Source organism: Lissotriton helveticus, chromosome 9, assembly GCF_964261635.1.
Source record: "Lissotriton helveticus chromosome 9, aLisHel1.1, whole genome shotgun sequence".
In the NCBI taxonomy this organism is placed as follows: Eukaryota; Metazoa; Chordata; class Amphibia; order Caudata; family Salamandridae; genus Lissotriton; species Lissotriton helveticus.
In genome coordinates, this window is record NC_136070.1 from 138147610 (window position 1) to 138172481 (window position 24872).

Below are 24872 nucleotides of genomic sequence, written 5' to 3' on the forward strand. Positions count from 1 at the left end.
CGAGCTCTTTCATTTTATTTGGATCGTACAAAGCACATCCGGGTGTATGACCAGCTCTTTGTTGGCTACGTGGGTACTACAAATGGTCAGGCCATGCACAAAAGGACTATCTCTAGATGGGTCGTTTTGTGCATCAAAGCTTGCTATTCCTTGGTAAAGAGGGACCCTTCAGTGGGGCTACGCGCCCATTCCACCAGGGTGACGGCAGCTACTCTACTGCTTTGGGACGTGGAGTCCCCCTAAATGACATCTGTCAGGCAGCTACGTGGGCATCGCTGCACACGTTCACAAAACACTACTGCTTGGACAGCCAAGTCCAGAGAGACAGCTTCTTTGGCCATTCTGTTCTCCAGGACTTTCTGGTGTGAACTTAGTTCGCAGACCCAACTTCGGGGTTGGTATTGCTGGGGTATCTCTTCTAAGGTAAGGAATCTATAACTAATTGTCTCTTTCAGATGAACAAGTTACTTACCTTCGGTAACGATACATCTGTAAGAGACATAGATTAGTTATAGATTCCTAACTGCCCCACCCATCCTCCCCGTTCTGCGAACGGGTTTCTAGGGTTAAGGACTTCCTTTCAGGGCACTAGTTTTGTGCACCAGTGGTCAGTGTCTTGCATGGCTCTGCGTTTCTGGCGTGGAAAGTTGTGTACAGAACTGACGTCAGCACACGAGGGCGGCGACTAAGTAGCTACCGCGACGTCATCCTAGCGACCACGATGCCGACGACGATCGCAGAACCAACTGACGCCACCTTTCGACACGCAGGGGTACTGCTGACGAAAAACTTTCCGGATCCAGTCTGACACCTGGTCTGACACCTGGGGGTAATTCTAAGGTAAGGAATCTATAACTAATCTATGTCTCTTACAGATATATCTTTACAGAAGGTAAGTAACTTGTTCTTTAATACTATTGAATTTTCTGCCACAAGTGCGTAGAATTCTGCAATAGTAAACTTTAATAACAGGGCGGGGTTTGAGTGGGAGGAACAAGGTTTGGTTTGCCGTGTAAGTTTGCGAACGCCCAGAAAATGGTGTTTGCTGGTATTCAACAATTTATGTCTAATTATTTGTCAACGGCACTGATGAGGGCTTTTTAAACTGTAAAGATAGTCTTGGAGAAGGTGTTGTAGGCTGTGACTTTAATATTTTTGAGGAGACATCCTCTTTAGAATGCTTATGCAAGTGTTTACTTGACAAAGAATGTTCCTCTGATAACCCATGATGAGTCTTTTGGTGAGCTACTGTAAGTGGTTCACAAGACATATGTCCCTCATCCCTCACTCTTTCTCTCTTCTGAGACTTCCTTGACTTAGAAGAGTCCTCCTCCTTCTCCTCAGATAGAGAAACATTTATGGTCTTAAGCTTTTGAAGCCATAACAGCAGCCTCCCTTCTCTATCCTTTAAAGTTTTTGAAGGAAAAAGTTTGGCAACTTTTACAGTCCTTTCTATTATGAAAAGGGTAGAGGCAGTAAATGCAGTCATTGCGATACTCCTCAAAGTGCATCCTCTTCTTGCTGCAGGTCCCAGAAGGTCTGAAAATACCTTTTTTTTGCTTGACTCTGATATTTCAGCTAGTCATTTTTAAATAACCAATGAAGAAATTCCCAAAAATACCTTTATATATCTGGTTTCTGACAGAAAATCCTGTATAACTGAGCAAGGCTTAGGGAGACTCCCTTCAAACGACGTGCAGTCGAAAATGTGAAGGAGTGAAGGCTCTGTAGGGAGTGTTCCAGAGGGTGTTGTCGCCTGATTGGCTGGAGTTTGGTTCTTTTGTAATGACAGACATAATTTATTGTAGTGAATGTTTGCCCCAGTATTGGAACTTTCATAGATTCCCATGCTTTTGTATCATTCCCCGTCGTCAGAATGGGAGTCTCGGTAACAAAAATACCATAGCTGTAGGTACAAAAGAGAAAGAAAAAGGCCTAGGCCTCATTCCCTTTTGTAGCATATCACCCTCTTTTTGTAAAAGAGACCAAACCTAGGCATCAGCCAATCAGAAGTGCCTCACCCCTTAGAACCCTCCTGAAGGAACCTCAGAGCCTCAGATTTTCTACCGCACGTTGTGCTTAGGGAGTCTCCTTTGAGCTCTGCTCATTTCTTCTCTATTCAAAGGATTTTTTTCAAATTTTCTTCAGAATTTCTCAACAGGATTGTTTAAGGATGGCTCCACCTGTGGCAAGAAAAGGTTGTTTGTGGAAGATAGGCATAAGGATTGTATCTATTGCCTTTATCCGGATCATAAAGCGGAGGACTGCAAAATCTGCCGCACTTTCTCTACCAAGACCCTCCGGGATCGTGCTGGTAGACTTTTGACCTGGCTTCAGAAACAGAAGGAGAGGAAACATGGACTTTCCAGTGACAGTGAGGAGTCATCATCAGCTGTGTCATCTAGAAGGTCAGTCAAAAGGGGTAGGGGTTCCCCTTCTCCTTCTGTGGAACATCCCTCTAAGGCCTCAAAAAAGACCCCCAGAGAGTCTGAGAGCTTGGGTCCAGGCGAATCTCCTCACCACGGTGTAAAGGAGAGAGTAGGACCATCTACGCCTTCCAAGGGTGCGAAGACTGACCCAGCTTCTGAGAGGAGTTCCAAATCCTCGACGACAAAGGCGTCGACGGCGAAGTTTCCGTCGACGAAGAAATTGAAGACGAAATTGAAATTGGTTCCGTCGACGGGGGATTAGTCGACGAAGGGATCGTCATCGAAAAAGGAAGCGTCAACGGCAGGTTCATCAGCGTCAAAGGGAGGGTTGCCGACGACGGCGTCGTCAGCGAAGGCATCGATGAGTACCAAAGCATCGACGACGAGTGTGACAGCGTCGCCGACGATGGTGACGTCGATGACGACAGTGTCGTCGACGAGAGCATCGACGACGACAACTTTAACGACGACGACAGCTGGATCGTCGACAATTTCATCGTCGACGACATCGACGACACCAATCTCGTTGACGAGTGTGCAACCATCCTCGACGGAACCGTCGACGATATTGTCAACTGAAAAAAGGATTACAATTTCAGTCACAAGAATAACGCCGGAGATGACATCTCCTAGGAGAGTGACCCCCTTGCCACCAGCTTTGCTCTTTGAGGAAGGGGAGTCAGATGAGGATGACCAGGACTCATATGGCTATGCCAATAGTCCCTCTCAACTTCTGGTCAAACATCAAGAGACAGACTCTGAAGGGGGATATGACCAGGAGGATGGTGGACATCATCAGGCGGCCCAGTCACAACATTATTCTGGGCAGGATATGGTTACAGTATGATCTTCATTCCTACAGGACCTGCATAAGATGCTGCAGGACTACAAATCTAAGGCTACTAGGCCAGTTCTGGTTCCTGCAGTGCCTGCAACGCCTGTGTTGGCTTCTGCCTCAACGGTTACTCATGGATTACCTGCTCAGGCGTCCCCTCAGCCTCAGACATCCTTTCCGCCAGAACCTTCCAGGCCGGCAGACGCCCATGATGATTCCTCGGATGAGGATCAAAATTCGGATCATGGATCTGATCATACGACTGAATAGGATGATTACATCATTCCGGACCCTTCATCTCCAGTTCCGGATCCAGTAGATTCCCCGCCAGCGGACGTAGGAGGTTTCCATCAGCTGATGGAAAGAGCAGCTGGCAGGTTCAAATTGGCTATGCCTGCGGTGGCCACGGATTGTTTCTTGTACGACTTCAAGGAACCCTACCGGAAGACAACAAGGTCCATACCTATAGTAGATCATCTGTGGAAGGAAGGCCTTAAGGCTATGAAGAACCCAGCGAATGTGGTCCCTGTGCTACCGCGTCTGGATAAGAAATACAGAGCACCTGACGATGGGCCAGCGGCCTTAACGGGCCATCCCAAACCAGACTCAGTTATTTCGCAAGCAGCGCAGAGGAAATCCCGCAACCCCTCTGCTCCTTTAACAACTCCTCCGGACAAGGAAGGGCTGAGATTGGATAATGCTGGGAAAAGATTCTCGTCGATGGCGAGTCTTCTGGTGCGAGCTGCCAATGCCTGGCGATATTGGGCAGATACGACCACCAACTTTGGTGTGATGTTGCTCCGTTCCTGGACCAGCTATCTCCAGAAACAACATCAGAGGCAAACAAGATCTTGCAGGGTGGAGAGGCGACGTCAATGGAGATCATTGACTGTGCCATGGACATTGCAACGACAGCGTTTCGTTCCTTGGCTGGGGCTGCAGTCCTCCGTCGCCAGGGGCGGCTGAAGGCTACCTGGTTTCGACTGGAGATTCAAAACAAAGTCCTGGATCTTCCCTTTGATGGGGAAGCACTATTTGGGAAGCTAATCGATGACACTCTTCAGGGATCAAAAAGGACACAGAATCTGCCAGATCCTTGGGTACCCTTCAATACCGCAAGTCTCCTTTTAAGGGTTCCAGAGGCAGAGGTAATACTACAGGGGATCCTATCAACAGCAGCGTTATTCATCCAATATCTCAGGTTCCCAGCAGTACCGCCAGCCTTATCAACAGAGACAAGGCCAATCTTCTAACTACTCCAGGCCTTACAATAGGGGAAACAGGCTAGCCGGGGACGGGATATGTCCAAGCGCCAATAGCGGCCTCCTGGCTCTTCCTACTGGACCCTCCTCCAAGAAGTCATCAGTTGGAGGCAGGGTAACCAAATACCTTCAGAATTGGTCCAAAAGAACATCGGACCGTTGGGTGCTCAACATCATTCGGAAAGGACATACCTTGGAATTTACGCAAGTCCCTCCACCCAAGCCCCCGGCAGCCATTCCATCGAAACACCTGCGTCTCCTGCGGCTCGAAGTCCAACAGATGCTCCGGAAGGGAGTGATAGAGCCGGTCCCCTCCAATCAAAAGGTACAAGGATTCTATTCCAGGTTCTTCCTGGTAAAGAAGATGGAGAAATGGCGCCCCATTTTAGATCTCAGGGAGCTCAACACCTATCTCTTCTCCTTGTCCTTCCGGATGGTCTCTCTCCAAGACATCTTGCGGCTCATCAGCCCGGGGGATTTCATGGCCACGCTCGATCTCGAGGACGCGTACTTCCATGTCCCGATTCACCCAGCACACAGAAGGTTTCTACGATTCACAGTAGCCAAGAGCCACTTTCAATACATGGTTTTACCCTTTGGTCTTCGCTCAGCCCCGAGGATTTTCACAAAGGTGCTGGCGCCGGTAGCGGCATTCCTGCGAAGAAACCATTTTCAAGTCTTCCCCTACCTGGACGACTGGTTGCTGAAGGCCCTGTCCAGGGACGCAGCACGGGACGCTGTTTGGGCCTGTACAAGCTTGTTTCAAAATCTGGGACTCACTTTAAAAAAGGAAAAGTCATCCTTAGTCCCGTCCAGAAAAGCGCGTTTCTTGGGAGCCATCCTGCATTCAAAGCTCTCGAAAGCCTTTCCAACCCTGGAAAGGAGGGAGAAACTACAAACCTTGGCTCGGGACTTACAAGAAAGAAGGAGGTCTTTCAGTACGCCGCTACAAATCTCTGCTGGGGGTAATTTCATCATGTATTCCCCTGATTCCTCACTGCAGACTGAGGATGCGTCCTCTGCAGGAGCAACTAGACAACCAATGGAAACTGGTTCACGGAACGTTCGAGGATAAGGTGACCGTCACTCCAATGATGAAGGAAGCGGCCTTATGGTGGACAGATCAAGACAACTTGTCCCAAGGTCTATCCTTCGTAAACGACCCGTCTCCTCAAGTAGTAACAACGGACGCGTCATTGGAGGGTTGGGGAGCAGTGATGCAAGACCTACATGTCAGCGGCCATTGGTCTCCTCAGGAGCAATGGCTCCACATCAACCTTTTGGAGCTAAGAGCAATAAGACTGGCTATGCAAGCCTTTCTTCCCCGCTTAGGAGGTTCGCAAGTGCTTATCAGGATGGACAACACCACGGCCATGCACTACGTGAACAAGGAAGGAGGAACCAGATCTCGACCGTTGTCGCAGGAAGCTCAACAGATCTGGGAATGGGCGATACTTCACGGAATATCGGTAAAGGCGGAACACTTGCCCGGAGTTCTAAACGAGAACGCCGACAGACTGAGCAGGTCATCTTCAGTCAGCCACGAGTGGGAGTTGAACCAGCAAGTTCTGGAAGAGGTCTTCAGCCAGTGGGGCAGACCGGAGGTGGATCTCTTTGCCACACCGACCAACAAGAAAGGCCGGTCTTATGCAAGCAGATTTCACCACCGAGGGTCATTGGGGAATGCGCTTTCGATAGCCTGGTCAAGGACATTTGTCTACGCCTTTCCCCCTTCCCTCTGATCCCGCGGCTCATCAGGAAGATCATAGTAGAGCCGTGCAGGATGATCTTGATAGCCCCTGCTTGGCCGAGACAATTCTGGTACACGGAACTCCATCTGTTGTCGCTAGTTCCTCCTCTTCCTTTGAGGACTATACCAGATATCCTCATAATGACCGAAGGACAGGTTTGGCACCCAGATCCACAGTCATTACACCTGAAAGCATGACTCCTGAGCAGCAAGAGTTTATGAATCTGCCCATCTCAAGCGAAATTAAGGAGGTCCTCTCCCAGGCAAGCGCTCCTTCAACGAACAGGACTTACCGTCTTAAATGGAAAAGATTTTGTATCTGGTGTAGGAGAGAAAAAATTGACCCGTTTGCTTCCAAGCCTCATCAGCTCCTACCTTATCTGCTGTCCCTGGCTAAGTCGGGACTAGCCCATTCGTCAATTAAAGTTCATTTGGCGGCCATTTCGAGATACAGAAGGTCTGGGTCTGGACCTTCCTTGTGGTCTTCCAGGATTGTCAAACAATTTCTTAAGTGCTTGTTTAGAGTCTATCCACCAGTGAGGCCTCCACCTCCTACTTGGCATCTGAATCTAGTCCTTTCTCAGCTCATGAAAGGCCCATTCGAACCAATTCATCGTTCTGACATAAGGTTCCTTTCATGGAAATTGGCTCTCCTCCTCGCTCTCACATCGGCTAGACGTGTTGGAGAGTTGCAGGCCCTTACTATCCAGGAGCCTTTCCTACAATTTAAAAGGAACAATGTAATCTTGAGAACTAACCCTAGGTTCATGCCCAAGGTATCCTCGGACTTCCACTTGAACGAGCCGGTTATTCTGAAAGCGTTCTTTCCTCAGCCGGCTACACCAGCGGAAAAGACACTACATTCTTTGGATGTACAACGGTGCTTAAAATTCTACTTAGATCGCACTAAGGGATTTCGGAAGTCCTCTCAATTGTTTGTTGCCTTTGGTGGTCCAAGCAAAGGCCTCCTGCTGTCCAAACAGGGGATATCAAGATGGATCACAAGTGCCATTCTGCATTGCCACACTGCGGCATGGAAACCTCTGACTGGCCGGATTCATGCACATTCCACAAGATCAGTGACATCTTCAACGGCCCTCTTTGCGGGGGTCCAGATTAAAGACATTTGCAGAGCTGCTACCTGGAGTAGCGTTCACACCTTTACTAAGCATTACTGCTTGGAGTCCTTACAGCAAGAGGATGCGGCAGTGGGCCAGGCTGTCCTGAGGAACCTCTTCCAATAATTGGTGAGCTTTCCTTTCTATCCCACCTTCCGTTATTTACACATTGTGGGGCAGATTTATGAAGGCCTTGCGCCGCCGGTGCGTAATTTTTAACATGGGAAAAAGTGATGCACTGGCGGCGCAAGGCCTTCATAAATCTGCCCCTTTGTATCTTTGTGTCATGTTGGCTATTGCAATGTATTTATGACACAAAATGTGGTTTTTTTATTGCTAACTGCTTGCTACTCTGATACAAAAGCATGGGAATCTATGAAAGTTCCAATACTGGGGCAAGAAAACAAGTTACTTACCTGTAACTTTGGTTCCCCAGTATTGGTAACTTTCATAGATTCCCATGCGCCCACCCACGTCCCCGAGGAAAGCTCAGCCTACAACAGATATGGTGACTAATACACAACGGCTACGAAAATCTGAGGCTCTGAGGTTCCTTCACGAGGGTTCTAAGGGGTGAGGCACTTCTGATTGGCTGATGCCTTGGTTTGGTCTCTTTTACAAAAAGAGGGTGATATGCTACAAAAGGGAATGAGGCATAGGCCTTTTTCTTTCTCTTTTGTACCTACTGCTATGGTATTTTTGTTACCGAGACTCCCATTCCGACGACAGGGAATGATACAAAAGCATGGGAATCTATGAAAGTTACCAATACTGGGGAACCAAAGTTACAGGTAAGTAACTTGTTTTCTTCTTTTAGCCCTTATGTGCTATAGATGACCTATACTGCTTTTATATGTACCATGGGACTCCCACTTGTATGAGGGAGAATGATTCCAGCATGTCAATCAATGCAAGTTGCCAATACTGGAGAACCACACTTACAGGTAAGTAACTTATTTTCTTTCAATTCGTTCCTCTATTTGTACCTTCAAATGCTTCTGTAAGGAGCTGATGATAAGATACAAGCAATACTTATATTGATGCTTTTACATTCTTCCATTCCTTTTCACTTGCAGATATTCTTTGGCTACGTGGAGCAAAATGAGAGTTGGCTCAGCAGCAAGGAAGCCTTTCTTTCCAATGAGGACCTGGGGGTAAGAAGGGAGCCATTGAGCAAGAAAATGAGAGAACATGTGTGAGTTCTGATTGACTTCAGAGAGTCAACCTTCTGGACCGCGGTTGCAGCAGGGGAGTGTGTGTTTGCACAAGTGGAGTGTCATTCATGTTATATGTAACAGAAATAACATGGATGAAACAAGGAATTTTGGGGCTCATTCACAGCAAAATAATAACTTCATAAATGGTAGGCTTGCACTAAAGATTTGCAGAAATTTATTTGGGATTCAAAAAATCTCAGATTCCCGAGTGTATTACCAAACTTTGGGACTTGTTTTCATCTTTTCTCCACCTGCATAATCACTGTCTCTTTATACACCAAGGGCCCGATTATAAGTCTGGCGGTCTGCGGACTGCCAGACTTGGGTGAACATGGCGTTGGCGTTCCATCCACAGCTGCACCGGAGGTCCGCCCTGAGACCACCGCCACTGCAAGGAAACTGCTGTTCCCTGGAGGTGGAGTGGCAGTCGAAGGCACCGTATGCTTGGCGAGACCAGCGAGGTACTGCCAAGCACATTTCTAGTTTCCTCTCTGCTGGCAGTGACATTGAGGTTTCTACTACATATCAACCCTAGCGGAGAGGAAACAAAGGGGGCCTGTGCCTCATCCGCTTGCGCATGCACCCAGGGGGGCATAACATGTGTCCCACCTGTGTGCATGCACAAGAGTTTCTGCATGGCATGTACTTTTCAGTGCATGCCGTGCAGTAACCTTGTCAGACATTCCCATTGCAGTGCCTTTTTCAAATGCACTGAAGTCTTTGAAAAACACACTGCTCTGGGAATGCCATGCCGCCCACCAGACTACAAATAACTTGTAATCTGGCATGCGGGCAGTGTTGAGTCTCGGCGGTGCAGGGGCGCCGTGGTGGAGTACTGGCTGCCCCCACACCACAGAAACTTGTAATCAGGACCATTGTGCCTGACTCACAAAGGAAGCTATACTTTTGAGTAAGTTTACACTTTTGAGTAAGTTTACTATTTTTTGTGTTAGACTTGGCTTCTTTTGGCATGTTTTCCTTGTCTTTTTCCTTTCTGACCTCCCGGTTTTGACTCTGTTTTTACGGATTTAGTGTCTCTGCACACTTTCTCGCTGCTGTTCAGTGTTAAAGTGCAAGTGCTCCTGTTGTAAATTGTTATTATGGATTGGTGTTTCCATGATTGGCATATTTGATTTACTATTAAGTCCCAAGTACAGTGCACTGAGAGTGCCAGGGCCTGTAAATCAAACAGAGAATGCTACAAGTGGGCCTGCAGCACTGATGCTGCCACCCACAGAAGTAGCCCTGAAAAGGTAACTCAGACCTGCCTCTGTATGGTCTGCACGCAGTCTGTAACTGCCATGTTGACCTGGCAAGTGCACCCACTTGCCAGGCCCTAATCTTCCCTTTTTTGACATATGTCACCCCTAAGATAGGCCCAACGTACCCCTGTGGGCAGGGTGCTGTGTATGTTAAAAGTAGGACATGTAATGGTGTGTTTAACATGTCCTGGTAGTGAATTACAGTGCATTTCCTTTTTCACTATGGAAAGTTATCTGTCCCATAGGGTAGAATGGGAGTTTTACTTATAACATCTTATAAACATAACTTCCCATTGGGACAAGATAGGGAAGTAGAGTTTAGTATGCCTGGACTCAGAACGTAAAAATGCATCTTTTAGTAAGGATGATTTTTATGTTCCGTGTTTGAAAGTACCACTTTTAGTAAGTAGGTATTTTCTTGCTTAGCCATTCTGTGTGCCTTGGCAGGGTTTGTGGATTGGCTGTCTGGCTTTAGAGTGACAGAGGTTGGGATGTGTATTCTCTTCAGACTGCCACTGGGGGGTGGGGGGTTGAGGTGTGTCCTGCCTTTCCTGTATGATTCAGAGCTGGGCTGAATAGACTTGGGCTGCAGTTAGAGTAGTGTGAGGAGATTTCCTTGCACCTGAATGGGTCTGGTCTGCTGTAGACAATGCTGTCTCCACCTCCTGCCAGGAAGCTGGGCCAGTGAGGACCAAACTGGTTTGGAATAAGAACAAACACTCTCTGCCTGAGAGAACAAAGGAATTATGAGTATAAATATTGGGGCCCAGACCACAGAACTTTAGAACTCGCTGGAATCAAGGAACCTGCCAAGAAGAAGAGCTGGAAAAGTTGCCAGAAGGAGTACTACCCCTTTGCTGTGTTGTTGCTTTGTTGGGTTGGCCTGCAGTTGCTGCTTCTGCCTTGGGCAGTCAAAGGATTGGACTGAACTTTCTTTACTTGTGCTAAATTTCTCCAAGGGCTTGAAATAGAGCTTGCCTCCTGTTCCCAAGTCTCAGGGACTGCATAGACTTCTCCAACCTCTGGGTACAGCTTCTGCAGCTGTTGCTTCAGTTGCCACAGAGAAGGGAAAGGCAACCAACTCTGTCACCGCCTCCGTCGCTGGCTCTGTGTCCTAAAGGCACCGCAGAGGGCACCACCGCATCTCACAACGCAACCCTGGTCTCACCAATGACAACTACCGATGCTGCCACCACCGAGCCGCTGCTTGCACCATGACCTGTGGGCACCGCACTCTGCAATGCCTCACTTCACTTTGCCATCCTGGTCTCACCAACGCCGTCGCTGCTGCTGACTTTTGACACTCATGACTGCAACAACTACAGGGTTGGCCACTTCTTTGGGAGAATAGTGCTGTATAGTCTATGCAAAGCATGTGATCTACAGCTCACATGCCTCTAACGGAAAATGTTACCCAGTAAGCATCTGTTCTTGGCATGTACTGCTGTAGATTCACATGCGCCCACTCACCTCCCCGGGAACCTATACCTGTTGTAGTTTCCTACACATATACATTTGCATGGACATCTTTATTCTACACTTACTAACTCCATTCTCACCCTCTGCGGGACAACACTCTAGCAATGGAGTGAATGCCCATGCGCACTATCACTGCAGCGGAGGAGTCACCTTACGTTGCACTTTCTCCCCTGAGGCAGAAGCCGGGGGCTCTCCTACTTATTCTTACTGCTTACGCTATATTTTGCTGATAAGACTTTTAAAAATTTGTAAATATTTTATATTGCTCGTTTTTACCTACCAGCATTTGGACCCTCGTGTGTGAGACTAACGTTGCACCGAGGCTCTCTGCACCCGATCACATCACCGGCGCAGCAGATTGAGGCGCTGACGCCGGGAATCAAAGGGGGTAGCCGCCATCTTAGGGGGAGGAAAGGGTAGCGGTCCAGCTGTAGGACGCCTCCCACCCTCCTCCACTACGTATAAAAGATGACGTGCTTCCGTCCGCGCAGCGGGCGGGCGCAGCGGGCGCGCCATAGGCAAGCCCGTCTGCGCCCGTCCGCGCCTGGACCAGGCCCACGGCGGGAACCCCTGGTCCAGATGGCATAGCCCCTAGTATCCAATATTCGAACATCACGCTGCATAACCTCCGCCCACCACACGCGAGTAACTGTGCTAAGCTCGACCCGGCTCTCACCCCAGGGCCGCCCACGCATACCTGTCCCCATTGCAAGGCTATCATTCCTATGTTAAACATGACTACTAACTCTAGGAACACGAAAGTCCCAAAGAACACCTCGATCGCACTTGCCAATGTTCGCTCACTCGGAAAACATAGGCAAGACATAGCAGACCTGGTAAATATAGACGTTTTGTTCATGACCGAGACGTGGATGGACAGTGCATCGGACCCTGACTTAGTCATCGCGGTCCCTAGTGGCTTTAAAATTTACAGACAGGACAGACAGCGCAAAAAAGGAGGCGGGCTAGCCATTATTGCTCGCGACACTTACACCGCCAGGACTGCCCTGATCCCCTCATCTACTTGTGAAGCCATGCATTTTGCTATTTATTTATCCCCCTCGGACAACTTTAGAGGAATACTTTTATATAGACCACCCGGAGCGCGCTCAGCATTCCTTTCCGATATCAGTACCATTCTAGAATCCCTAGCACTTGAAGAATCTTTAACGGTGTTGGGTGACCTTAATTTTCACTTAGAGAAATTAGATGACAGGGATACGTCCTCCCTTCTATCAGTCATGGATACCCTAGGGTTCCCTCAATTGGTCAACTCCCCTACCCATGACGGCGGTCACACCCTGGTCGGTATCTTCTCTAACTTAGAAGATTTTCGCATAACCGATATTCTCCCACTCACATGGTCGGATCACCACGCAATTCTGGGCACAATAATCACCAATGTAGCTCCAACCACCAATTAATCCACTTCCAGCCGCGAACCTTTCAAGGCCTGGAAAGATATAGACTGTTCAACTTTAAAAACTCTACTGGACAACTCTCAGCGTACACTATCCACTGATCCCAACATAGCCACCAAACAATTCCAGGACTGGCTGGGTCTTGCCACCAACTCAATTGTACCCCTTAAACATGTAACCAGAAATAGATCGGCCCCCTCCGCTCCCTGGTTTACTGAAGACCTCAGGAACCAGAAACAACTCTGTAGGAATAGGGAGAGGCATTGGCGGAAATCTTATAATATATATGAAAGTAAAACCCGTTATAAGGAGATGCTTGCCATATATAAAACTATTATCTCCGAGGCCAAGAGGAAGTACTTTAGAGAACGGATAGAGCAAGCCAAGAACTCTACTAAACAACTCTACGACACCACCAAGTTGCTAGCAGGAAACTTGCCCGATCTAAACCCTCCTCCCTCTCAATCCCTCTGCGATGCATTGGCAACTTTTTTTCTTTACAAAGGTCAATGATATCTACGCAGCGTTCTCTGCCAATACCAATATCCCCCCTACTATCATTAACTCCACACCTCCTGTGTCCTTATTTTCACAGTTTAAAGACATTACAGAGGCCCAAACAGCGGACATCATCACCACAATCAAAACTGGCTCAGCCTTAGACCCATGCCCTTTTAAAATTCTTCCTCCAATCATAGACACCTTGATACCGGTCATCACTCAAATTTGTAATGGCATGTTTAGATCAGGGATCTTTCCGGACTCACTTAAAAAAAACCTCCTTAAACCACTCCTAAAAAAACCACATCTTGACAAGGACGATCTGAAAAATTATCGACCAATAGCCCGTCTTCCATTCTTGGCAAAAGTTGCAGAAAAAGCGATGAATTCGCTGCACCTGCATCCGGACCAGCAATACTCCTGCACCAACCAAGACCAAGACGAGCAACAGCAGCAGCCACCTGAAATGCATCCTGCTCAACACCCGCTCCATCCACAGACACGCCATCGAGCTCTGGAACCTGCTCGACACAACCTCACCAGACGTCGCCTTCCTCACGGAAACCTGGATGAACGCCTCTTCAGCACCCGACATCGCCATCGCCATCCCAGACGGCTACAAGATCATCCGAAGGGACCGCATCAACCAGACCGGAGGAGGCATCGCCATCATCCACAGGAACACCATCCGCATCACGACCAACACCGACGACACCCTTGCACCCGCCGAGCACCTGCACTTCCAGGTCCACATCAACCCCAAGACCACCCTCAGAGGCACCCTCATCTACAGACCCCCGGGACCACGCACACAATTCAGCGAAGACATCGCCGACTTCATCAGCCCGCACGCCCTCCTCTCCGCCGACTACATCCTCCTCGGGGACCTCAACTTCCACCTAGAGAACAACAACGACCGCAACACCACCACCCTGCTGGACAACCTCGCCAACCTCGGACTCAAGCAACTGGTTAACACCCCCACCCACTACGCCGGACACACACTCGACCCCGTCTTCTCATCCTGCAAGGACATCGCCTTCAGCCACGCCACCGGACTCAACTGGACGGACCACAGCTGCGTCCACTTCAGCTTCAGAAGGACCACGATCCACCACCACCAGCAACAGGCTGCACGCAGAAGCTGGAACAAGATCACAGCCGACCAGCTCGCGACTTCCCTGAGCAAGAACCCACCCACCAGCGCAACGAACCCAAGCCAGGCGGCCACCAACCTCGCAAAGTGGATCAGCAACTGCGCAGACGACCTCGCCCCTCTGAAGACCCCGCCTAGCAGAACCGGTAGCAAGAAAGCCCCATGGTTCACCGACGAACTCAAGAGCTCCAAGAAGAACTGCCGAGCCCTCGAGAGAACATGGCGCAGAGACCCTACACCGGACAACATGACTGCCCTCAAGCTCGCCACCCGAAAACACCACTAACTCATCCACGCCACCAAGAAAACCGCATTCAAGGAACGACTGGACAACAACGCACACAACAGCAAGGAACTCTTCAACATCGTTAAAGAGCTCTCCAACCCCAACGGCGGAAACAACGACATCACCCCTTCGCAAGACCTCTGCAACTCCCTCGCCTCCTACTTCCACAACAAGATCGCAGACATACACAACAGCTTCAGCACTCAACCGACGCACGCCACGACTGAACCACCGCCCCCCACCACCACCCTCCGCGCCTGGACCCCGATCAGCACCGAAGGCACGATGAACTCCATCCACTCCGGATCTCCTACCGATCCCCTGCCCTCACCACATCTTCAACAAGGCCGACGCTGTCATCGCACCCCACCTGCGGGACATCATCAACACCTCCTTCGACACCGCTACCTTCCCGGAGAGCTGGAAGAACGCCGAACTCAGCGCTCTACTAAAGAAACCATCAGCCGACCCCACCGACCTCAAGAACTACCGCCCCATCTCGCTGCTCCCGTTCCCTGCTAAAGTCGCCGAGAAGACCGTAAACAAGCAGCTGGCCGCCTTCCTCGAGACGAACGGATCCCTCGACCCCTCGCAGTCCGGCTTCCGGGCCAACCACAGCACCGAGACCGCCCTGATCGCAGCCACCGATGACATCCGAGCACTGCTTGATAGCGGAGAAACAGCAGCCCTCATCCTCCTAGACCTCTCCGCGGCCTTCGACACTGTCTGCCACCGTACACTAGTGCAGCGACTCAGCAACGTCGGAATCCAGGAGAAGGCACTGGAGTGGATCATCTCCTTCCTCGCCGGAAGGACACAGAGAGTCCGCCTCCCCCCGTTCAGATCTGAAGCCAGCGAAGTCATCTGCGGCGTTCCCCAAGGCTCCTCGCTCAGTCCAACCCTCTTCAACGTCTACATGAGCCCCCTCGCAGACATCGCACGCCAGCACAACCTTAACATCATCTCCTACGCCGACGACACCCAGCTGATTCTCTCCCTCACCAACGACCCCGCCACCGCCAGAGCCAACCTTCACGAAGGGATGAAAGAGGTATCCGAATGGATGAAGAACAGCCGCCTGAAACTGAACTCGGACAAGACGGAAGTCCTCATCCTGGGATCCTCACCCTCCGCCTGGGACGACTCCTGGTGGCCCCCAGCCCTAGGCAGCGCACCCAAACCAACAGACCACGCACGCAACCTAGGCTTCATCCTGGACTCCTCCCTCTCCATGACCAGACAAGTCAACGCCGTCTCCTCATCGTGCTTCAACATCCTGCGCATGCTACGTAAGATCTTCCGGTGGATCCCCACCGAGACCAGGAAGACGGTCACCCAGGCCCTCATCACCAGCCGTCTGGACTACGGCAACTCCCTCTACGACGGAACCACCGCCAAGCTCCAGAAGAAACTCCAGCGGATCCAGAACGCCTCAGCACGTCTCATCCTGGACATCCCCCGTCGCAGCCACATCTCCGGACACCTGAGAGACCTGCACTGGCTCCCGGTCAACAAGAGAATCACCTTCCGACTCCTCACCCACGCACACAAAGCCCTACACAACCAAGGCCCAGGATACCTCAACAGCCGCCTCAACTTCTACGCTCCCAAACGCCAGCTTCGATCGACCGGCCATGCCCTTGCCGCCGTCCCCCGCATCCGAAGAGCCACCACAGGGGGACGGTCCTTCTCCTACCTCGCCGCCAAGACATGGAACTCCCTCCCGACCCACCTCCGCCTGACCCAGGACCACCTCGCCTTCAGGAAGCAACTTAAGACCTGGCTGTTAGAGCAGTAGCGGACCCCCCTCCCCCAGCGCCTTGAGACCCTCCGGGTGAGTAGTGCGCTATATAAATGCTTTGATTGATTGATTGATTGATTGATTGAATTCGCAATTATCCGAATTCATAGAGGAACACCACTTACTTGACAGTACCCAATTCGGGTTCCGTAAGTTCCATGGCACCGAAACTGCCTTGATCAAAGCCGCAGATGACATCAGAGTCATTCGAGATCAAGGAGGAACAGCATTACTAGTGTTACTAGACCTATCTGCAGCTTTCGACACGGTCGACCATTCGATCTTGGTCGATCGTGTCGAAAAAATGGGCATTCAGCATGCAGCCAAAGACCTACTGGCTTCTTTTTTGTCAGGAAGAACTCAGGCTGTCACTCTGGGAACATTCCAATCGACTAATCTGCCTCTGCCATGTGGGGTCCCACAAGGCTCATCCCTGAGTCCGACACTTTTTAATATCTACGTGTCGGACCTAGCCAAATGCATTCGAGCACACGGGATGAGTCTCACCTCATATGCAGATGACACGCAGTTAGTCCTGGCCATCAAAAAATGGACGAGAGTTTTAAGGAAGGTATGTTGGCAATTGGAGACTGGATGTCCTCCAATTGTCTAAAACTTAATTCCGAGAAGAGGGAGGTTGTCATATTTGGACAGCTCACTCCGAGCTGGTCCCCCGCCTGGTGGCCCGCGTCTTTTGGAACCCTGCCTAAACCTGTCCCTAAGGTAAGGAATCTGGGAATTGTTTTTGATGATCAACTCAACTTCGTTACTCATGCCAACCAAATAGCGTCCTCGGCCTTTCATAAACTGCGCCTAATAAAAAAAAGTATCCCCTTCCTTCCGGATACTGCTGGGAAAACCCTGGTAAGCTCCCTAGTGACTATTGCAATGGTCTTTTTGCTAACGCTCAGATCAGGGTAATCAATAAAATGCAGACGATACAAAATGCGGTAGCAAGACTCCTCGCCAGAATTCCCAAACATAAGTCCGCGACCGACACAATCAGAAAACTCCATTGGCTCCCAATCAGAAGCCGGATCAAATTAAAATCGCTGTGTATCGTATATAAGGCACTGCATAAACAGGGAACCCAGTTCCTTAAAGAACAGTTGATTCCCCACTGTCCCCCCAGAGCACTGCGATCCACCACTCTCAACGACCTAGTGGTGCCTCGTACCAAGACCGTCTCATGGGGAGACCGTCGGTTCCTGGTCACGGCACCAAAACTGTGGGACACCTTACCTCAATCTATTAGGACTAGCACCTCTCTCTGGTCCTTCCGTAAACAGCTAAAAACCTGGCTGTTCAATCAGTAATATCTCAAAATATATATAAGCAGATGGAGAATCTGATGCAGAGGTCGCAGCGCTGAGACGCCTAGGGGCCTTTGTTCGCGCTTACTCAAATGTCATAAATAAATAAATAAATAAATAAACATCCGGACCTAACACTAGATGGCATGAGTATGCAAACCATGTGAATCTACAGCTCAAAATGCCAAGAACATATGTATATATATATATATATATATATATATATATATATGTATACACACACACACACACACATACACGCATACACGCACACACACACATTATTGAATATGTTCCGGGGTCCTGGCGCAAGGGCGGGACTATTCAGTGATTATGACTTTGATGAGTATACCCCTGGAAGAGAACTAGAATTATAGGTAAGTAACTTTTCCATCTGGACTACAGGTGAATTGGGGCACGACTGGATTGATTACCATACACAAAATAGGAGAAAAGGGGCATCCATTGCATAAGGGGCTCCCTTTGAAGTGGACTCCAAGCACCTTTTAGTACTCGAGAGTCTGGATTTACCACAACCATGATCAATTAATTAAGGGTAATGTTGAAAGAGCAATTTATGTGATCCAGGCTTTGGGGGCATTTTAGGGTAAACTGTAAATGCGAAGAGTGGCAGTAACTAATATGATAATTCTTGCCCGGTTTTTACACTTTTTTCAGGCACTCGGTGATTTTGCGAAGAGTTTTTTAAGGAATCGAATGCCCATTTGGCATACCTCATCTAAGTGAATTCCAGTAATATATTAGCCATAAAGAAGATGAAGGCACCAGTGGACAAGGGTTGAATGAGGGTACCAAATTTCGAATGTTGTAAAATGGTGGCCCAATTGATACGACCCATGATATCGCTAGGGAACCCCAAGGATTGGGAGGCAATAGGAATGGGGCATGTATTTGTATTTTTTTGTATTGATTGGTATTTATAGAGTGCATCAATCATCCAGAGGGATATCAGGGCGCTAGGGCGGGTTTTAGTGCAGTGCAAGTTGGTCAGTTAAATAGGATCAGCATCTAGGAAACAGGGTGGTTTTTGATTTTTTCCTGAACAGAAAGTAATCATCTGTCAGGTGAAGATCAAGGGGTCAGTTATTCCAAAAGCTGGTTTGGAAAAGGACTGATCGCCCATCCTGACTTTGGAAGTGCGTTTAACTGAGGCGAGAGCCAGGTGACACGATCTCAAATTGCGCGAAGGTACATGGAATTGTAGCTTATCTTGCCAGATGTGTGGCCCTTTTTTATGCAAGGTTTTATGTGCAAAACAAAGGAGCTTATGGAGGAGGAGCCCTTGAATAATATCTGGGTGGTCCAGATATTTCAGAAGCCAACCCTCAGAACATTGCTAGCATTGAGGCATTATTAGCAAAGGGAGGGAAACTAATATATGCCCCTTAGATACCATTATGAGGGTTACCAATATTTAAGAAGTTGTCTTAACAGTTAGTTCAGAATGTGTAGACAGAGGCAGGAATAGACACGGTGGGAGACCTTTTCTCAGGTGGCACGTACTGATCTTTTGATTCACTGGGAGAGGAGAACGCACTGGAGACTGGACATTTATTGACCCATTAAGCACTGGTAGATGCAACCAGATCTATGTGGGTAGATACAGCAGAGGAGCCTAAACAAACTGCTACTTTAATGTATGTGCTCTCTTTTGGGAACGAACTGCAGACAGCCACCTAGTGTCTTGTTGTGCACATCACTGGTAATTGCATCTCCTGTTGATACCTCAAAGCCAACTAGTCCTGGGAGATCGAGACTGGCTCAGTGATTGCTAAAATGAAGCTGGACAACAGTATTGAAATAGGCAGTGTTAGTGAAAGTTTCTCACCATATAGCATATCCAAAATGTATCCGGGGCAGTGGAAAGCTGTCCTAGGTGTCTACAAATAGTTGCTTTCCTTTATCATAATTTGTGGGACTGCACTTTTATATTATGGATTTCTGGGCGGGAGGTGGTTATTATTAAAGACGTTTCTGAACTCAGTCCAATACAATGCTTTATCTCCTCTGCCCAACAAAACGCCCTAAATCACAGAGGTAAATTTGTCGATTGACATTGATTTTAGCTAAAAGACATATAGCAATGGAAATCAAGAAAGACACCCAGTACTGATAAATGGTTGAGAGGTGTGCCTAAATGGACTAAAGCTGAAGTGGCAACACTGACAACCTTGCTTAGGAGATGCTCTTACGACCCCTCCACGCATGAATGAGAGATTATCCTCCTGGATCTGGAAGCCCAGACTGATAATATTGCACCCTGAACAACAAGAAACAGAATGCATATTGTTATTCTAGTTTATTGGGATGTGTGGTATGGCCTGGTCGGGTGCATAATGGGAACCAATACCATTACTGAAAAATAGGTTGTTGGTTGGAGCAGAGGGGTTACCTATTGTTAGAAATTGCTTTCTTGCGTTCAGGGGTAAAGAAAAACTGACGATGGTCGCCAATACTGGTTTGATAATATTGTCTGTCGAGGATCAATCTGACAGTGCTATAGATATGCTTTCGAGTGATTGACTACCGAATTGTTGTTGAGGGAGAAGCTGACAGCGACTGATTTTTTCAAATTTAAGATGCATATGGTGTCAAGAGAAGGTCTGAAAGGGCAAAAAAGACTTAACGTCAAATGTTAATGAATACTTTTTAAACAAAAGTATGCTTGTGCTATACCCATTGCATTGGACAGTCTGGAGCAGGATGGGATTTTTCAGTGAAAGCTGGTGGAGACTCTAGTGATGGACACCAAACAGTTACCCTAGCTCCAAATAGCAGTGCTCTTACTCTACGTGAGGCCCGTGGTCTATTTAGAAAGATTCAGGCTAATCTAATGGAAGATCTACCCACCCGTTAAAAAAATTACAAATGTTTTAGTCCGCATCTTAGAATTTGAATCCTTCCAATATATTCATGAAACCTTTGTTCTGTTCATATACTTCCTCTTTGTTAGTATTGTACTTTTTGCATGGGCCTGAAGAAACTCATGCACACATAAACATACAAACACACACACTACACTACTACGCTTCAGTACTCAGCGCCCCCAAGTCTGTGTTCTTTGTACTTCATGAATTCCTTCATTTGCTGGAGTTGCTGCCTAAGGCTTCTTTGGCAGCTGATTCTGGTGCACAATGTTCTGAATCCAGATTTTAAGGTGATCCACTCTTTTTATTTTGTCACGTTGACTTTAGGATTCTCTGGCCAGTGTGGAGAGCCTCCAGTTCAAACATGAGCAGTTCAGGAAAGCACTGGACGCCCAGATGGACAAGATCGATGTAATGGAGTCCTTTGCCCAGCAGCTGAGACAGAACAAGCACTACAACTCGGACAACATTACCAACAAATGTCAGGCTGTCCTAGACAGGTAAACTAGTGAAGCCTCTTCCTCATCATGGCTACTTCAAAGCCTGTGGCTTTTGTTGACAATGTAACTGACATACACGTGCGAACGCACCTGTCACATTCCATTGACAACTATACACTCTAAATAAGGCAGACCAGACAGCTGTTACTTTTTGGCAGAAGTCCAGCATCTGCAAAACTCTAAAACAGACCCAGAGTTGCTAAGTGTAATACTAAGAGGGCAATCCGATGAAGCTCCTCATTGAGGTAAGATATGTAGTGAAGATTTCAGAGTACTGTTTTGTAAATCAAAGTTTGTAGCCACTCAGGTCTCTGGTCTCACCACAGGAATTAAAGACTGTTCCTCTCTGCTTCATCATTTTGTAACACTGATGAATGTTCTTGCCTAGGCATTTCCTATTTCCCTCAACTGCGAGCGGCAATAGAATGTTGAGGGCAACATTGAATTCGATACCTCTGAGATATTCCATCCGATGAAGTCTTAAATGTTTTCTTAGGTGTACTGCCACATTCTAAACGTTCAAGTAATATGGCTTCCTAAACCTAATGGGGTCATTTAGCCAGCAGTGAGGCAGGGTACCATCAGGCAAGGGAGGTGGAAGTCCTACCTCTGTCACATCCAGACTACCATCTATATCAAGCTTCTCCAACGAGTAGATCGTGACCTACTGGTAGCTCTCCAGCCACTTGTAATTAGCTCTCCTGTGTGCCACAATTTTGAGAATCTTGTATGTTGGAGAAAAAGGGTTGAATTGGCAAAGTCTATTTAAAGCTAATAATTGAGTAATGAATCATGTAGTATTTGGGAGACTTATTAACTATACTTCTACCCTGATGCTACTTTCAGCTGTGTTGTTATGTATTGCCTACATAGAAGCATTCCAAACAGGAAATAAAAAAAGAAATTCGGCTGGTAAACCCACACCAATCTTGCATATGGTGGCCTCCAATGTAGTGTTCTCTGATGTGGTCACTGTTAAGACACTCATAATATTATTAGCTCAGGATGCGTTTCATTGAAGATAAGATGCTCTTATTGCAGAAAAAGTTGGAGACCCCAGACTGTATAAAGAAGGCCGCCACTCTAGCAGGCCTTATTCTCCCTAAATGTGCCCGCAGGCACAGCCGGAACACCTTCAATTAAAACCTGACATTTCTTGGTGGCAGTTTTTTTGCTTATCAGAAACAAATACCTAATGCAGGAATTTGTTGCTGAGAAACGAAAAAAATCCATGGCCATTTTGCGCACGGAATTTTCTACAGACACATGGGGTTCATTGATAATTATTTCTGCCCATATAGGGGCAGATGTATCATCATTGTATTTTGCGAGTCCTTAATAGCGAATTTTACCGATTCGCTATTAAGGACTCTCAAAATGCAATGTATGTAGGTTTTGAAATAATAATTGCGATTCCTACATATTCCTTAATTGTGAATCGCAAATTGCGATTCGCAATTAAGGAATACCTTCCCATTCATTCCTATGGGCCTAGGCATTCGCAATTTGCGAGTACCTATTGGGTACTCACAAATTGCGAATGTCTTCCCATTCATTCCTATGGGCCTAAAGGCCCATAGGAATGAATGGGAAGACATTCGCAATTTGTGAGTACCCAATAGGTACTCGCAAATTGCGAATGCAATTTCAAGGGTGCAAGGGTGCCAAAAGGACACCCTGTTTCACCCGTGAAATATTCATGTGTGCACATATAGTGCACATACAAGCCCTAAGGGCATGTATGTGCGCCACATGGCTCTTAGAAAAATGCAAAAAAGGGCATTTTTCTAGGAAATCGCAAATTGCCACCAACTTGAAATTGGTGGTAATATGCGATTCCTTAAGGCCAGATCGCAAATTTTGGGTGCTTTCAAAATTGCATTTAATGAATCGCAGTTTGCGATTCCTTAAATGCATTAGCAAAATAGGGAATTGCAAATTTTACGATTCCTTAGTTTGCTATGGCATTTTGAGATGGTACATCCCAAAAGGCTTCTTTCCGTTAGCAAAAGAGCCGATTCTGCGATTCGGCCCGTTTGCGAACAGAAAAAAATCTTCATATATCTGGCCCAAAGTGTGCTCGGACAGGAAAAATGTGTGTCAGAAATCTCCATCGCATCTGGCGGGCCTTCCTACGCTCCACGGATGCTGGCTGCCATTGTCGTAGGCTTCAGACTACACGGCAAACAAAGGCTCTTCCATCAGAAACCTAGTGATTGCTCCACCTCCAAATGAGGTGGGTAAACAATGGCATTTCCAGCATGGGAGCATTGGTGATTTATAGCTCGGCTCCGGCACTGTCAAACTATACATAAGATCCTATGTCTGAAAGTAGAATTCAGCTATATCCTACTTTTTCTCTCCCCTTTTCCCTCACTTGTCATTGGAAAAGTGGAAGTCAGGCTTTCTTAGGGTGAAACGGGCGCTGACAATCGAAAACATCCCTGCACCATTTAATAGCCATCTCACATCCCTCTGGATCTTAGAACAATTCTCTCTAGTGGAATGGTGTGTGATGTCTAGCATGTGTTTTTACTGGAATGGTTCTCTTCACAAAATACTTTACTTATACATAGCTTAGTATACTTCCACATCTGTTTGAGAGTTCTGCAGAACAACACACATGCAAAGTTAGAACAGTTTCAAACTTTTCTCCAGTGTTACTCCTACTTCGAGGAGTCATACTTTTCTGGTGCAAATCCCTGTCTATCAATGTTAGTAGATAGGGGTTTTGTGTTAAAACTCTTGGGTGATTGCATGGAAGCCCCCATGTATCACTCATGGTATGCTTCCTTTACACAAAGTCGTGCATTAACTGAACAGCGCTATTTTGAGTTACTTTAGAGTTAAAAGAAAATACATTTTGAGCTGGACAGTAAATCCTAATATAACACTTAGCACCAGTTTGAGTCACATTTGTGATACAAATTCAGCCCAAGTGGTAGCAAATCTGGGCCCTAAATTGGCTGAACACATCTAGCTTTGCTAGATGGGGAACTTGCTGTCTAATGAATAAGGTGCCTTACTGCAACAAATTACTACAGTTATAAATAAACTATCCAATGCTGTTTCATAAGGCCCTAACTGGATGTGTTTTATTAATTATGTAGGAACATAGCTTATATGTTGTACCCCAAACTCACTGTTGTGGAACATTAAAACATATGTGCACCGAGAAGTCTAAAAGAAACATACTTAACCCTTTGAGAATTCTTCTTTTACAAATGGATTCTGGTTTCTTTTTCCTCTTCAGAAAAAGGAAGATGCTGGAGAACGCTGAGACCCGTGGAAAAAGGCTGGAGGAATCTAGATTGTTGCAGAAGTTCCTGAGGCATTCATATGAGGTGATTTTCCCCACACATCTCACTTTAAATGCACATCTCTCTGCAGGGGGGCTGAAGTATATTTAAGCCATGTGCCTTTCAGAAGCTGGCAACTCAATCTCTTTGGGAAAACTGCTGCCAACCCAAAGATACCATTGGGTGAATACCTGTCATTATACCTGCCCATAAAAATAAGTGGGTGGCTAAGCAAAAGTGCATGGTTGGATAGAAGCTTGAGTTTGATGAGGCATATGGATTATAGGCTCATTCAACTATTTGATAACATGTAAAAAAAATAAGAGCATATTCACAAACTGCATTTTGTAGTATG

General features: G+C 47.5%; 1 protein-coding gene across 2 annotated transcripts in view; it reads left to right on the forward strand.

Annotated features, from left to right (window-relative positions):
* Positions 1-24872, forward strand: part of SPTBN5 (spectrin beta, non-erythrocytic 5) — a 2054098-nt gene that overhangs the window by 1473823 nt on the left and 555403 nt on the right. For both annotated transcript variants that reach the window (XM_078659643.1, XM_078659644.1), the window contains exons 48-50: positions 8471-8548; positions 21046-21218; positions 24472-24562. In XM_078659643.1, coding sequence (XP_078515769.1) covers positions 8471-8548; positions 21046-21218; positions 24472-24562 — 342 coding nt within the window. The remainder of the gene's footprint in view (positions 1-8470; positions 8549-21045; positions 21219-24471; positions 24563-24872) is intronic.